Below are 14,618 nucleotides of genomic sequence, written 5' to 3' on the forward strand. Positions count from 1 at the left end.
ACTTTAGATTTTCCTGAAGCAGAAACCCATATAAATGCTGCATGCCTCCCACTCTTCACCCTTCACCAAGATATCCCCACTACCATCCTTATTCTTTACCCCCATTCTTTCACTAAGGGGTCCCAAGACCCTATCTTCCTTCTCATCCTCCCAAATATCCTCGAAGAGGCGTTTGTATTCCAGTTTTAAGTTGTATTCAAATGCTAGCGCTCGAAAGGCTTCCCAGGGGACAACATACTCCGGAACATCTTCGACGCTTTCTTCGAGAAAGAAGGAATACTTCCAGCCCCAGGCTGGACGCCAGGCTCCATCATCTGGTAACTTTCTGGCACTTTCGATCTTTGGAAATGAAACCTTGTACAGACTATTGCCGAAATCGTGTCCATTTTTCTGGATCCCTTCGTATATCTTATCGGATGATGGAATTGTTCCGATGAAGCGACCGCCCCTTCGAAGAGACCCTGAAACGTTTCTAAGCATCCCGCGTATCTTGTCTTCAGATTCGAATGCATAATGCATACAGAACATAAGGGAAACCACGTCGAATCTAGATTTTCAGTATTAGTATATCATCAGATAACCAAGTATGGTATTGTGCAAAACTCACCCTCCACCACCCCATCGGTTGTTGGTGTCCATATCGAATCCGACATCTCGAATAAGCGGAATCGATTCCGCTGTATCGCTCCAAGCATCTAAGATGAAAAACTCGGCATGGAATCGATCATTCGAAGGCCTTCCTCGGTTTCTTCTTCGATCCTCGTCCTTCATCTTGGTAAACCTTTCCTTTGCCTGACTGATACTAACATCTGCGCTATCAGCTCCGACATAAAGCTCCACTGGTTGTGGGGCGCTCTTCCATTTCAGTAGATCACCACCTTTTCCACAGCCGATATCCAGGACCTTGAGGGCATTGCTCCGGTCTCCTGGTTGATAGTCTTCGTTTTTAGCGAACTTCTGAATGAGGGTGGATTTCACCCAATTATTGAAAGAACGAAGACCACGAATTTTAGAATCCGTCTTTCTCCATTCTTTCCCTCGCTCTGGTACCGCATTGTAATGCGATCTGACAACGTCGTCAACACCCCTTGAGGCTGCTACATTAGCTGCCTCACGTTCTCTATCAGCCTCTAACTGCTGTTGTTGCTTTCGCAAGGCTTCCCTCTCGGCCGCATTATAACGGGCCATGGGCCTCTTGAGCTTCCTTTGTGGTTCAGCTGATTGCTCCTGGCGTCTCTCTGGCTCTGGGTCTTTGTATCTCGCCTCGACAGCGAGATGTGGTAGGGGTGGGGCATCATTATGGCGGAATTGAGGCGAAGTTCTTCTATTATTTCCATGATGAGGTCCCCTTCTGTCTTGTCTGTCATATCGGTCTCGTTGATTGTGATGCTGGTTATCATATCTTGTCACCCCATCGCGGCGAGCGTATGCACCAGCGTGGGCTTCCCTCCTCTGGTTCTGGAATCTTCTGATCCGGTCTTTCTCGCCGTCGAAACGTCGCCGTTTACTCTCATGGTCATCCTGGTTTGAATCGGGTCTATGTCTGTCATCCCGGGAAAACCTGTCGTCTCGAGATTGTTCATATCGCTCTCGCTTTATTTCGGGGGTGCTTGCTCGTGCCCGTTCATCGTCAGGAGAGCGTTCACGCTTCCGTTTTCGTTCCGGGCTCTGGCTTTGTGAGTCTGCCTCCCGTTCACGACGATGCCTAGACGGTTCATCATCGTGGTGAGGATTGGCTGATGCATCTGAGGGTCGTTTGGATCGTTCATCTTCATAGTCATCATCGTGGTTCGGCTTCGATGGAGAGGATGGAGGCTTATCGTCGCTGGCAACAGCCGTAAAGAAGCCGCGAACTGGATCGTACATGCTGGAAGGATATTGTAGTCGCGTTGAGATGCTAGTGGGAACTGATGAGGAGGTGATGTCGCTGCATCAGTATATTACGGTAAGTTACAAGTGATAAAGACTGAAACCTGGTTCGTAAATCTGATGATACGTTGAGAAAAGGATGAAGGAGGCTTCGAGGCTGACGAGATGATGGAACAGACAGACCGGAATGTTTGTGTGTTGCGATGAGGCCAAAACGAGAGTGTCCAGCCCCTTGCCTCTTTTGGAATTATAAACTTTATAGTTACCAAATACGGTTAGCCCAATTATATTTCCTATTTTGGCAATTGTCGCGCTTTGGTTCTTCAAAAAAATTTCGAGATGTCGCATGGCAAGCCTTCTTCGTCTTCAACCTCTCCTGCTCCCCAGCATTTCAAGTACGATCTCGGACAAGCACTAACAGAGTCGCCGTATTGCTGAACATCTTTTTATTACCGCTCACGGCGTCTACAATTAATATCATTATGATAAGCACGCTCTAATTCTGAATCAGTTCAATTCACGACCAGGCATCAGAGCCCCCAACCTTAATCTGCGATACACCCTCCCCACCATTGATTGCTTAGAAACTTCAAAATGAAGCTCACACAAACAAACGACGTCAAAGTATATACCGTCTCTGGGTCGGATACCGGCCGCTCGCTGCCTGACTGGCTTGCAAGGAAGCGAAAGCGATCTCTAAAAAATGACTTAGGTTCGAAGCAGGACACTATTAACATGACTCTCATCGCCAATGACTAACTTATATCCTACAATCTAGCTTATCAGTCCCGTATTGAGCTCATTCAGGACTTTGGTTTCCCTGAAGCATCTAACCGAGTTCGCGTCACCGAAGATGGACAATGGTGTATGGCCACTGGCACTTATAAACCACAAATGCGAATTTTTGACTTCAATTCCCTGTCTATGTCTTTCGATCGGCACACAAATATCGAGAACCTTACGTTCCTTTTACTTGAAGACTCTTGGAGAAAATCAGTACACCTCCAAATCGATCGATACATCGAATTCCACACACCTATGGGTCTACACCACAGTCTAAGAATACCACATTACGGCCGAGATCTAGTATATTGTCGATGGGCAGCGGAAGTTCTAGTTCCCGCGGAAGGTAGAGAGGTTTACAGAATCAACCTAGAAAGAGGAGGTTTCATGAAGCCATTCGAAGTAAACGAGGAAGTCAAGGAGGTATTGACCGGTGTACAAAGTGATGTACACGGTCTTCTAGCTTTTGGCACAGATCTCGGAACGACAGAGCTCTGGGACCCAAGAGTCGGCTCTCGAGTTGCTACAGTTGAACGGGCATCAACGGACTCCATAACAGCGCTTGCATTCGATCCTACTGGGTTACAATTGGCTACTGGTAACGCGGAGGGCTTAGTTCGACTATACGATCTACGATCCCCGATGCCATTGCTCACAAAAGACCAGGGTTACTCTTATCCGATTCAAAACCTAATATATCTACCACCCGTACACTCAGAATCCGAAACAAAACTCCTCTCCGCTGATAAGAGGATCATCAAAATCTGGAGTCCATCAGATGGTACACCATGGACAAGTATAGAACCTTCAGTAGACATCAACGACGTAGCGCACGTCAAAGGATCCGGAATGCTCTTCACAGCCAACGAAGGACCCGATATGCACACATTCTTCATCCCAGAACTCGGACCTGCGCCCAAGTGGTGTTCATTCTTGGACAACGTTACGGAAGAAATGGAGGAATCGGTAATCAGTGGAGTTAATGGTGAAGTTACGGCTACGACATATGATAACTACAAGTTCTTGACAAAGCCACAATTGGAACAACTCTCGTTATCGCATTTGGTGGGAAGCAGTGTATTGAGGCCGTACATGCATGGTTACTTCGTAAAACAGGAGCTATACGAGCAGGCTAGGTTGATCGCGAACCCATGGGGCTGGGAGGAACAGAGGAAGAGAATGGTGCAAGAGAGAATCGAGAAAGAGAGAGAAGGCAGAATTAGAAGCTCTGGAAAGAAGGTTGCCTCGAAAGTTAAGATTAACCAGAAACTTGCAGAGAGGCTGGCCAAGTTGGAAGAGAAACTTGATCGTAGGGCAGCAAGGAAGGCAGAGAAGGAGAAGGAGAAAGCGATGGCCGAAGGCGACGAAGAAATGGAAGGCGAGGACGAGGCCGGAGAAGAGAAAGTTCAAGAACAGACCAAAGTTATGGAGGATCCTCGTTTCAAGGATCTCTGGACGAATCCAGACTTCGAGGTGGACGAGACATCATTTCAGTACATGCTTCACAATCCTTCATCTCGCCCCACTGCGGATGGCGCAAATGGCGACACCCGCAAACGCCTCACCGCTGTGGAGGAAGAGGATGCAGAATCTTCGAACGCATCATCGGACGAGGAATCCTCCTTTTCGGAATCTGAGCCCGAGGAGAAACCGAAGAAGCAATTCAAGGAGAAGAAGGCACCAATTATGCGTATATCAACGGCATCTTACCGGACACAAGGCCATAGTAGCAAAGAATCTGGCCCGGCAAGGAAAGAACAATCATTCGGATCACGGATGGCGGCCGGGGAACACAGCCGGAAACGGGAGAGAAACTTTTCCAAGGGACAGGTCTACGGCGACACCGAATTCACGTACAAAGTTGAGAAGAAGCAGCCAGGAGGAAAATCAGATGCGCAGAGGCCTGTCAACAGAGGTGGTAACGCCGACAGAAGAAAGGACAGGAGAAGCGCTTCTGGAAATACGTTTAGAAGGATGGGTGTGTAAAATATGTGTGAGTATGTACGATTATGTGGAGACTGCGGTTAGATATCTATCATGTCATGGGGAATCATGGATTTGGCGTTCAGTTTTTGCATTCTGGAAAAAGTTTCTTGTTGGTTGTCGATAGAAGCGCTAAGCTTGAATGCATATTGCAAAACCGAACATGTCGTCGCTCAGACTCAAGGCCGACAGCACAGCCCTACCATAAGAAGTAATTGCTCGATCGATAATCATTTAAATTCACAAGACCAAAAGCAGTTATATATGCAAAAAGTCACGAGTTCCTCTGCAGGGCGTTTAAGCACTGTGCAAAGCCCATTTAACAAATTCGTAATTGCAATATCATAGAACCCCGCCAGGCATCCTGGCCTAAAACCCCCCTCCAAACTTTTTCCGTCGAAGGAGAAAACCCCATGTTCATATACCGTCAACAGAGAACGCACGGCCAACCGCCATCTCTTGAAATCATCATGCCCTCATTTCGAAATTTCATGCACAAAGTCCCCACCAGAGCTGCCCTAGCTCCGGATTCCGACGAATAACGCACTTCCCGTGCGGGCTACATGACCTCCCGTTGTGGGCCTCAGCTGCGCTGCACTCCGGTTTATATGGCTCCCAAGCATTTCGCGAAATTCGCTGAGGCCGAATCACGACGTCCAATTAAGCGCCGCCAGTTATTGCAAGCCACCCAAGAGTGCCCTGACCCAACGCCTCCTTGAACCAGATGCTGTATATGCCAACAACCGCAGCCAAACAGAACCATGACCTGATTCCTGATGAGTTCTAGAGTCATGACGAGGAGGGGAGAAGAGACAAATAGACAATCAGCAAGGTCCAATAAGAGCGCCGAGATGTGCAATTAGATATGGAAAACGGCACGCTAGCGTGGAATTAATAGGCATTGTGGTCGATGTCTCTGAGGCCCTTTTCCCTACAACAGGCAGTGAAGAGTTGCCTGGAAGCCATGGGAGCCAAGATTGTTACCCGCTGAGGATTTTTTCCCTTATACCTGCGGGCTGATATCACTGGGACCTGAGAAGAATGGAATAGATTAAATGTTTTTTTGCTCATGGGTCGGGGTTTAGCGAGGGCGGTTGAGGGAATCAATCGAGGAGGATGATGTAGGCATTTACTCAAGCTTAAGTAGTATAAGGGGAATAGAAAATCCTGGTCTTCATTCAAGAAAGACTTTTTGGACTGGTATCTTTCTCTTTCATTCATTCTTTCAGAGTCGAAGTTGAAGTTGAAGTTGAAGTTGAAGTTGAAGTTGGAGATATCGAAAATCCGCTTCGACAACACCTAAAATCCCATACAAAATTATCACATAATCAACACATAATCAACAAATTCGAGGTCTTCTTGAGACTAAACAACGAAAACGATCCTTCCTCGAGCGCCCATACAAGCAGACCCGTCTATCTAGATTAGATACCTGACACCGGGAATCGAATTTACAAAATGTCTTCAATAACGTCTCTCCTTTTCCTCTCTCTCCTCCAGATTACACTCTCCTACTCGCTCGCTCTCCCACAAACAACCCCCTCCACAACAACATCTACTCCAGAGACAACAACATCAGTCTACGTTGACCCCACAGGCGCATCGAACTCCTCTGTTGGCGGCTTCTCTGTAACCATTGGTATCATTTGCGGTGTTGTCGCCATCACATTAATTGCCATTGGTGCTCTCTTCTATGGTTATCGTAAATACCGTCAGCGTTTGAGTCGACGACGGACACAGATTAAGATGGACCAGATGTCGGCGAACTTGAATGCTAGGGTACAAAATGCGAGGAAGAGCGGAATGCTGGATGGAAATGTACTGAAGGTTTATGAGGGGAAGGGTAGTGGAGAGGATAGACAGGTTACTGAAGTGGCTGAGATTACAGTTGGAAGTCCGGTGGACCAGGCTTTGAGCGCGCTAGAAGGCGGTCACCCGTTTAAGGGACCTGCAAGAGGCAACAGTGCACCTAGGGTGGGGATTTGGCCTGCTGGAAAGTAAATTAACGTCTGACGGGCGTGTTAATTCTTTAATCGGTGGTTCATCTGGTATATAATTATCTTTGGAGTTAGTTTTGTTTTCTTGCATTTGTTTATAAGCCTTTTCGCATATCGTTTTCAGGCGCAATATTCCTCAGGTTTAACTGTCTATTTGTACGGTTCAACGGTTTGACGACGAGAGAGAGGACTGGATTTCTCCTCACGCATGTATTTAATACCCTTACTTTCACGAATGAATAAGAGAAATCAACGTCTTCTCTGCCAAAGATCATTTCCTTGATACTTTTTCAAACGCCCCCATTCACCGAACCCGATAGAATAACGTATTTATCTTATCTTGGTGTCTATCCGCCATAATAATAGGGTATACAATAGCAAAGAAAAATATGTACAAATGCAAGAGAAACTCCCCAACGTTGCAACCCGTGTCGTAATTTCCAATAGTGAAACCTCAATGAATTCACCCTTTATGCAAGTATCTAGTTTCTGTAAGTATTCAAGAAGTTCTTGTGGAACTCAACAATTCGGCCGATCCAGTCGGTACCAGGAGCAAGGAATGTAGTTCTGAAATGCCAGGTTCCATCGACTTGTCCGAACCCGCTTCCAGGAACGACACAGACACCAGTAGCCTTGAGCAACTCCATGCAGTAGAACTCATCGGGCTTCTTGCCTAGCTTCTCAGCGGCAGCGACGACGCCTTGTGGGAACTTGATGGTTGGGAACATATACATAGCGCCCTGTGGGTCCTGGCTTTCGACACCCTCCATCTCGCCAAAGGCCTTGTGGAGTGCATAAGCACGTGTCTTCAAACCGTTGTAAATATCATCATACTCTTTCTTGTAACTATATTTGCCGAGGTTCCATATTAGTAAGGATTTACGTTCCACTCCTCCGGAGCTTTTTACAAAAGGAAGCGTGTTTGACTTACAGGTCAAAGCTAGGTTCACCTTCCTTTGGAGGGTTAACCATCAACTCCACCAGGCATTGACCACCGACTGGTGGACAAAGTGAGATACTAACGAATTTGTAGATTTCTTGGACGACCTTTGGATCGAAACCTACAAGCTCGAAGTAACCACCACGTTGTCCACACTCACCAACCATACCCTTGCTTGTCGAGTGGAAGCTGACGAGCTCAACATTATCGTATTTGCCAGGCTCCTTCTTTTGGAGGTCACGAAGGACCTTCTTGAAGCTGACGAATTCGCCAATGAAGACATTGGTTTGGTAGACCTCATCGGCCATGATGACCAGCTTCTTCTCGGCAGCGAATTTAATGATGTCCTCAATCGAGTTGTATGGGAGGGAAGCACCAGTTGGGTTTCCAGGATTGATGACGCAAATGCAGCGGACATCCGTGCCATCCGACCTGGCCTTCTCGATAACAGTGTAGAGGTCATCACAGTTGGTGCTCCACTGAGCATGTTCCTCGAGGAAATATTCAACCGGTTTAGCGTTGAGGAGGGCCAATGTAGCGGTGTACAATGGGTATTGTGGGATTGGGATCATGACACCGGTATTTGGACCAGCAGCAATGACATGCAATAGAGTGTTAACACCAGAAGAAGCACCAGTGGTGAGGTAGATGGATTCAGGATCAGCAGGATGACCATCTCGCTCTGTTCACCGTTCCACCATATCGTCAGAACCCGATTTCCCAGATATAAAAACGACATTCAAGGCTTGGATGCCAGAAATTAAAAGATATCAATACTCACGTTCGATGTATTTGGCGACACTATCACGCAGGGGAGGAGCACCCTGGCTGTGAGAGTATGCACCGACGGATTTGACCGACTTGAGCAACCATTTGGCACGCTCCAAAGCATCTTCCGGGTACAATTGCTTGGCAACTTCAGCATTCGATTCCTGGAGAAGATCCGGGTATTGGATAAGCGATAGAACTTGACGGAAGAAAGTAATTGGTTTTTGGTCAAGCTGTTGAGGATTTCCGATATTGGCGAAGATTACATGATCGAATGGGTGGGAAGATGGGTCAAGCTCAATCTCCCTGCGGATTGCCTCTGCCTTAACAGCAAGTTCACCACGAACGGCATACTTGGCGGCTTTGACGTGAGGGTTGATGTTGTCGTAGTTGAGGGAGCGAAGTTGAGTGGTCGACGACATGGCTCGTGCTGGGTATGATACTAATCACAACGACGGCAAAGTTCAAAGGGTTAGATGATGAATTAACGGGGGATTCCACAAGTCGATACAAAAGAACCGGTATCGATAGATGAATGAATAAAGGAGAGAAGAAGAGAGAGAAAAATCGGTTGGGACTAGGCACCGGTGTTTATATATCATCGACGAGAGCTCATCGATGGTGGGACAGGAATAGGTGCGTCAAATATTGGTCAAGCTTTGGAGCATCCCAATATGTGGAGAGGGGGCAGCAAGCTCCAGCACTCTATACTTTAGAGTTCGGGGTTCCCCATAAAAAGGAACCTCTGTCAGGGACGGCGACCAGCTGACATGATAAAAAGCAGTGACCATTCCCGATATCAGAAATATCTCATGTAATGCAAAGGCGGTCTGCGTGGGATGTTCGAGTCGAAACCGATGCCTGCCGCGTGTGCGGAGCTGGCAATATCGCAGAGCTGCAGTTGTATAGGCTGCTAAAACTCCACAATAGGCCGAACTCCGCATTTACGAAAAAGCCTTTCGTGAAACCATTACAAAACGATGCGACCTCGAGAAGAATTAGGCCTCATACGGGAAGTTTCTAGCGGGCATCGTCGCCCGCCTCCCGTGGAGAACTCCGCCCAGATTGAGGTCTAAGTCGGCCCGAGTGCATGTTTTGGAGGGGTTAGTTTAGGTCAGATCGGGCCAAACTCGGCTATGCGCGACCTCGACAAACTGCGTCGAGAACCACGCCGATTTGGCGTGACTTTCTTTCGTTTTTCTCGGTGCCCAGAATGCAATATCGGGTTTCTTCAAATGCAGGAAAAATTTCTTGCGCGGCGACCTTATAGCAAAAGCTTATAAAGATGGCCGGAAGCAAAGAAGCAAATTTGTTTGAATGCGCGAAATCCTAGCGACTACTTACCTCGTGCAGGCAGCGATCGTCCCAGCGCAGTCGGTGCGAGCTGCAACCGCGGGAAATGCTGGAGGGCCCTGGATCGCATTTCGTTCCTTCTTATCCTTCCTTACGGGGAGAATCGGAAACCAGATAATGAGGCGAAAAGAAAGAGCCAACGGGTGTGGTCGGAGTTGGTATTAACTCCGCGCACGGAGCTTGTGGAGAATTGTCGAAGAAACTTGGGATGAAAAATAAAAAAAAGTTGGCGAAGCTGGTAGACAGGAGGAAAGTCGTGTGTCTTGGAGTTTAAAAACTTTCTTTCAACTTCAGATACCAGCTGTGTGTTAATCGGATTGTTTTTTGGAGTCGCCTTCTGCTTCGCACTATAATATTATCAAAACTAACCTCCAATGGTTCTTGCAGATTACTTTCTTCCCTCCCAGGCCATGTCGCACCATATTATATATCTGGCTGAATCCAACCGCCGTCAATCGAGACCACCGTTACCGGCGCCGGTAATTATATAAAACTAGTCCCAAAGTTCTAGAAATCCGCAGTCGTCGCGCGATAACGCAGTACCTCGTACGCGAATCTGCGGTGTCATGGTTGGAGATATCTGATACCACCTATAGCTGGACCACTACCATGCGTCAATGTAGGACACAAAAATCCAGAACCAGATTTCCTACGTCTGCTGCTGAGGTGCGGCTGGCGTCTAAATCCATGGCCGGACCCGTCATAGTAAAAATTTTCAACCTGAAATATGCATATATGATGTCGGCTGGGCTCAAGTTGAGAATGCAAGGTTTGGCACTCTGCTGCCAAAATCCAACAGTCCCGTTTGTTGCAGCCCAATCATCCACGTTCGATTTTCAGAATATTATCAACTATCCAGTACTATGCATAACCTGCAGAGCACAGTGGCAGTGCGGGGCAACCTGCAAGGCTCCATTATTTCGCACGGTAGAAATGTCTTCCCTATCCTCCGAGATAATCGTGTACTTAGGTTTCGACGTCTATCGGTTGTCAAGATTCGATTCTTATCTCGAGTTATCCCAAAGCTTCTCATAAATTCATCATCCTTCCTATCTCTCTTTCACATGAATACAGGGAATCAACCAGTCTCTTCTGTTCTCCCAAAAATCAAATCAAATCAGTTCCTCACTGCGCGTTAGGTAATTGATAAAGCTTAAGATCGAGTTCGGGAGCTCACACTAAAATTCAGCTGAGTTGATAAATAAATAAATAAAAAAATGACGACGAACATCAGCAAGATACAAACAGCCCTGGCATCAATCACTCAGGAAACTACGCTCGCTCTCTTTAACCTCAATCTCGACTGTTCCCTTGTTAAAGTCGATGCGCCGGCGGAATACCTCCCATTTGGAAATGCATTGACGAAATTTCGTCGAAACCAGGCCGAGGTTGGATCAGCACATCGTATTGCGAGGAAGCTAGGCATGCTCTTTGAGGACATCGTACCACAAACTCCAGAGCTTATAAAGGCCTACGGAATCAGAGCAACTGAGATCATAGAATTCCATGATAAACAACTATCCTCTAATCCAGGTGGTAAATCCGACTATGGCCCATTTACACCCTATGTTGGTGTGGATGGAACATCTATTTGGGCGGCTGCAACATCTAGTGGGGCTGCCATTGCCATGCATCTCCTGGCCTGTCTCCTCGGAGTTGCATTCACGGCTGAAGAAGCAATCGCGATATGGGTACAAATCGTTGAAGCTAGGAAGGAAGAGGTCTTGAAATCCGATCCTGGCGACATATATGGTCTTAGAACCTTAGCGGCGTCTACTTGGGATATATCTCGACAAGATCTTGCCAATTGGGACGCTAGCGCCCGGGCCTGGATAAGGTCAGCTAATACAGCTAAAGAGCTACAATGCTACCAATTGCGTCTTATAATTGACAACATAAATCTCCCAGTCCATACGTCGTTAGATGCGTATAGGAGTGTTATCGAAACATGGCAGACTTGTTTGAAAATGATGGATGCTCTGGTTCAAGGGAATGGGCAGGATGTCCAGAATGGCAGCCTTTTTGTTGCCTTCCGAGCTTGGCATATCTTTCCGGATTTGATTCTACTTAAGAACCAGAAGCATATCAAGCAAAACGACCCTCTAGTGAAACATGGTGGGGTTGTAACCATTGGGCTTGAGCGCGCGGATAGCCAAAATACAAGTGGTGTGAACTGGTCAGTCTCGTTGTCGCACCTGCAATTTTATGGGAATGTCGAAAGACGTGAAGGGTATTTAAACAGTACCAAAGAACGGGTATCTATCCCCGATGTGTGGGCGTTCTTACTAGGCTTTTGCTTCGGGTTCTTTGGTATCAGCATGAACCATCTCGAGCGGAAACTTAGAATTGTTATTGCAACATCCGATATAGTAGTCGATTGGATGCGAAAAACGTTCCCGGCGAATGACGATGGGCCATTAGTTGAAACTAGTTGGATTCACAGGCTGAACCAGGCAAGCAACAGGTACTTTCGATGTACTGATGAAGAACGAAAACGTTTCCGACAGCTAATGGCCCTTGGCCATAAATCCTATCGACAATTTTGCCAGACAAGTCTGTCACTTGGAGAAGCAGCTCTCGGGGAAGTGCTTTTGCACCTTTTGGAATATCAGAGCAATACACTCTTAAAGCTTTTAGAGTACTTTACGAATAATATTCCCTATCTGTTTATGAAGGTTGGGTATGAAACTAAATCGATTTGGGATCAAAGGTGGAGAATACAAACGATTGAAATAGGAAGCGTACCAGATACTACAGAACTAAGTGAGTTTCCAAACCCTATGCCTGTAGCTCTCCGGCTATCTCGCAGAAGGGCCCTTTTGCCCTTCTTTCTACTAGTATATATTGCCAAGATCTAACCCAAAGGCTAATGGTTCTATACTCAGCTTATTACTTACAGAAAGTTCATGTTCCCATAATGCAGTGCGATATGGCCAAAACACCCAGGCTCGTGAAAGGTTTCAGCCCGTTACCTGAAGTACACCGACTGATTCTCGAAGCCATATTCGGGGCATTCGATTTTTGTGTGGTAGATTCAATGGATCATCCACGTCTCCAGGACGACTCGTCGTCTCGAGTAATATATGTTATGCTTTGTGAACAACCACGCTCTTGGGCTGCTGCCCAGCAGGTGTTTTTTCATCCACCAGCTAAAAAGCCGTTGGATATTTCTACTGTTGAATTTCTCCTTCAGGAGGGTCTAGCTCAAAAAGAGTCCCTACTGAACGTACTCGGCAAATGTTTATGCGCTTTTGAACATGGGAACGGGTTTCAATATTTTCGAGATATGTGCGCAGTCTCCAGCCTTTATGAGAAATACGATGTTCCCCTTATTGATCTATCTCACCTTGCTACTTGTTTCACTGATCTATACCCAAGGAAGAGTATATTTCAGCAACAGCAAGTTCGAATTCAGGACCGAAAGCCTTTCGCCCCATATATGACTCCCATGTGGCGAGAGATACTCTTCCCTAAAAAAACAACACAGCTAGACGCTTTTCAGTGGATACATTACTTAGAATCAAAAGGTCCATGGATCAAGGACATACATTCTCAACTCATAGCTATTTCTTCTGAAGATTCTTTTTTTGTAGCCTCTCAGTTTCTGCAGGATCCTTCTTCCTCCATCACCAACCCACCAACTATTATCAGACTGCCAGGAAATATCGGACGGCCTGGTGTCGTACTGCTTGTCGCCCCGAAAAGTCTGCGGCATCCGAACCACGAGAATACGCTGCTCGAAGATGCACCCTTTGACGGAGGGCTCATCGATTATTTTAGAGACACAACCCTCCATCTCACATTGACTGGCTATGAGTTGCCTTTGGAGCTTGTGGGGAGGAGTGGTGCACGGCATCATGAAACTTGGATATTCGAGGCTGCAACATCTGTTCATGCGGCTGGGAAATGGATTGGAGATATCAACCCTCTCGAGCTCTACTACACCCCTTCACTCCATAGACTGACTAGCTTAAACTTCGATCCCGAAGTGTCAGCAGAAAACATTGCCTCAATGACTGCAAACTGCCCCGCTTGTGGGAGGGCGGACGGAAATTACGAATCGATCGTCCAAATTAAAGAAGGTATCCACGAGGATCTTACGTCAATAGATTGTTGGGGAGAATTTTTTCACCGGCCTTCAAACCCTACGGTCTTCCGTGCAAAAAACAACTGGGCGGCTCGCCTTGCAGCCCTGTGTCTTTCTAAGAAAATAAAAGCACCAGTTGTTCCTTTACACCCCAAAACTTGCAAGTGTAAAGTTGAATGGCTCTTAAGTAATCCCAGTCCGCATACATATGAATTGGGCTCCAATGATGACTGGGTATCCAAAGTCGAAGAAGCGGCGCACGCAAGTCTACCATTCCTCATGCGCCCAGGGAAACCCCCTATTAAACACTACTATCCTATATATCTCCTTTAACTTACTGAGCTTGTCTATATACCTATGAAGCTATATAACCCAGCTGATATCATACCGTAGGTGTGGTAATGATGAATGCAATACCTTTAATTAATATACTAGTATTAGTCCTTGCATATGAACTTCGGGCCAAAAACCTCCGAGCCACAGAATATCGCTTAAGCGTTTAAAGAAAATACCTGTTATATGCTTAAGTATATGTATGTAATCGGTAATAAGCGAGACGAAATAGCTAGATCGACTGGTAGAGCGGCACTCCTCGTTTCACAAAAAATCTATAAAGTCTCTCTTCTTCTTCTTAATCTTCTAGTTTTTTTTACGGAGTTCGAGAAAGAATTTTAGAATCAAGACGATTACTCAGGCTAGAGTTCACAGTGAGAGCTAGTCTAGATATTGGGACAATGATAAGGTATGGATTCCTGAAAATCTGTGACGCCAACAAAAACTGAAATATACAAAATATTAAGTCCGACCGATATAACACCCTAAACACCTCGTATCCTTA

General features: G+C 46.5%; 5 protein-coding genes across 5 annotated transcripts; 3 read left to right on the top strand and 2 right to left on the bottom strand.

The window, feature by feature from the left end:
• Positions 1 to 3: 3 nt before the first annotated feature.
• Positions 4 to 1,866, bottom strand: AOL_s00215g33 (uncharacterized protein; the record flags this gene model as incomplete). The annotated part of the gene is made up of 2 exons (XM_011129235.1): positions 4 to 547; positions 608 to 1,866. The coding sequence occupies 2 exons, from the start codon at positions 1,864 to 1,866 to the stop codon at positions 4 to 6; spliced, it is 1,803 nt and encodes a 600-aa protein (XP_011127537.1).
• A 597-nt stretch (positions 1,867 to 2,463) lies between these two features.
• On the top strand, positions 2,464 to 4,638 carry AOL_s00215g34 (uncharacterized protein; the record flags this gene model as incomplete). The annotated part of the gene is made up of 2 exons (XM_011129236.1): positions 2,464 to 2,581; positions 2,648 to 4,638. The coding sequence occupies 2 exons, from the start codon at positions 2,464 to 2,466 to the stop codon at positions 4,636 to 4,638; spliced, it is 2,109 nt and encodes a 702-aa protein (XP_011127538.1).
• A 1,455-nt stretch (positions 4,639 to 6,093) lies between these two features.
• Positions 6,094 to 6,636, top strand: AOL_s00215g35 (uncharacterized protein; the record flags this gene model as incomplete). The annotated part of the gene is made up of 1 exon (XM_011129237.1): positions 6,094 to 6,636. The coding sequence occupies one exon, from the start codon at positions 6,094 to 6,096 to the stop codon at positions 6,634 to 6,636; it is 543 nt and encodes a 180-aa protein (XP_011127539.1).
• A 478-nt stretch (positions 6,637 to 7,114) lies between these two features.
• Positions 7,115 to 8,762, bottom strand: AOL_s00215g36 (uncharacterized protein; the record flags this gene model as incomplete). The annotated part of the gene is made up of 3 exons (XM_011129238.1): positions 7,115 to 7,478; positions 7,564 to 8,254; positions 8,354 to 8,762. The coding sequence occupies 3 exons, from the start codon at positions 8,760 to 8,762 to the stop codon at positions 7,115 to 7,117; spliced, it is 1,464 nt and encodes a 487-aa protein (XP_011127540.1).
• A 2,148-nt stretch (positions 8,763 to 10,910) lies between these two features.
• Positions 10,911 to 14,113, top strand: AOL_s00215g37 (uncharacterized protein; the record flags this gene model as incomplete). The annotated part of the gene is made up of 2 exons (XM_011129239.1): positions 10,911 to 12,456; positions 12,579 to 14,113. The coding sequence occupies 2 exons, from the start codon at positions 10,911 to 10,913 to the stop codon at positions 14,111 to 14,113; spliced, it is 3,081 nt and encodes a 1,026-aa protein (XP_011127541.1).
• Between the last annotated feature and the right edge of the window lie 505 nt (positions 14,114 to 14,618).

This window comes from Orbilia oligospora (assembly GCF_000225545.1).
Source record: "Orbilia oligospora ATCC 24927 unplaced genomic scaffold scaffold00215, whole genome shotgun sequence".
Taxonomy (NCBI): Eukaryota; Fungi; Ascomycota; class Orbiliomycetes; order Orbiliales; family Orbiliaceae; genus Orbilia; species Orbilia oligospora.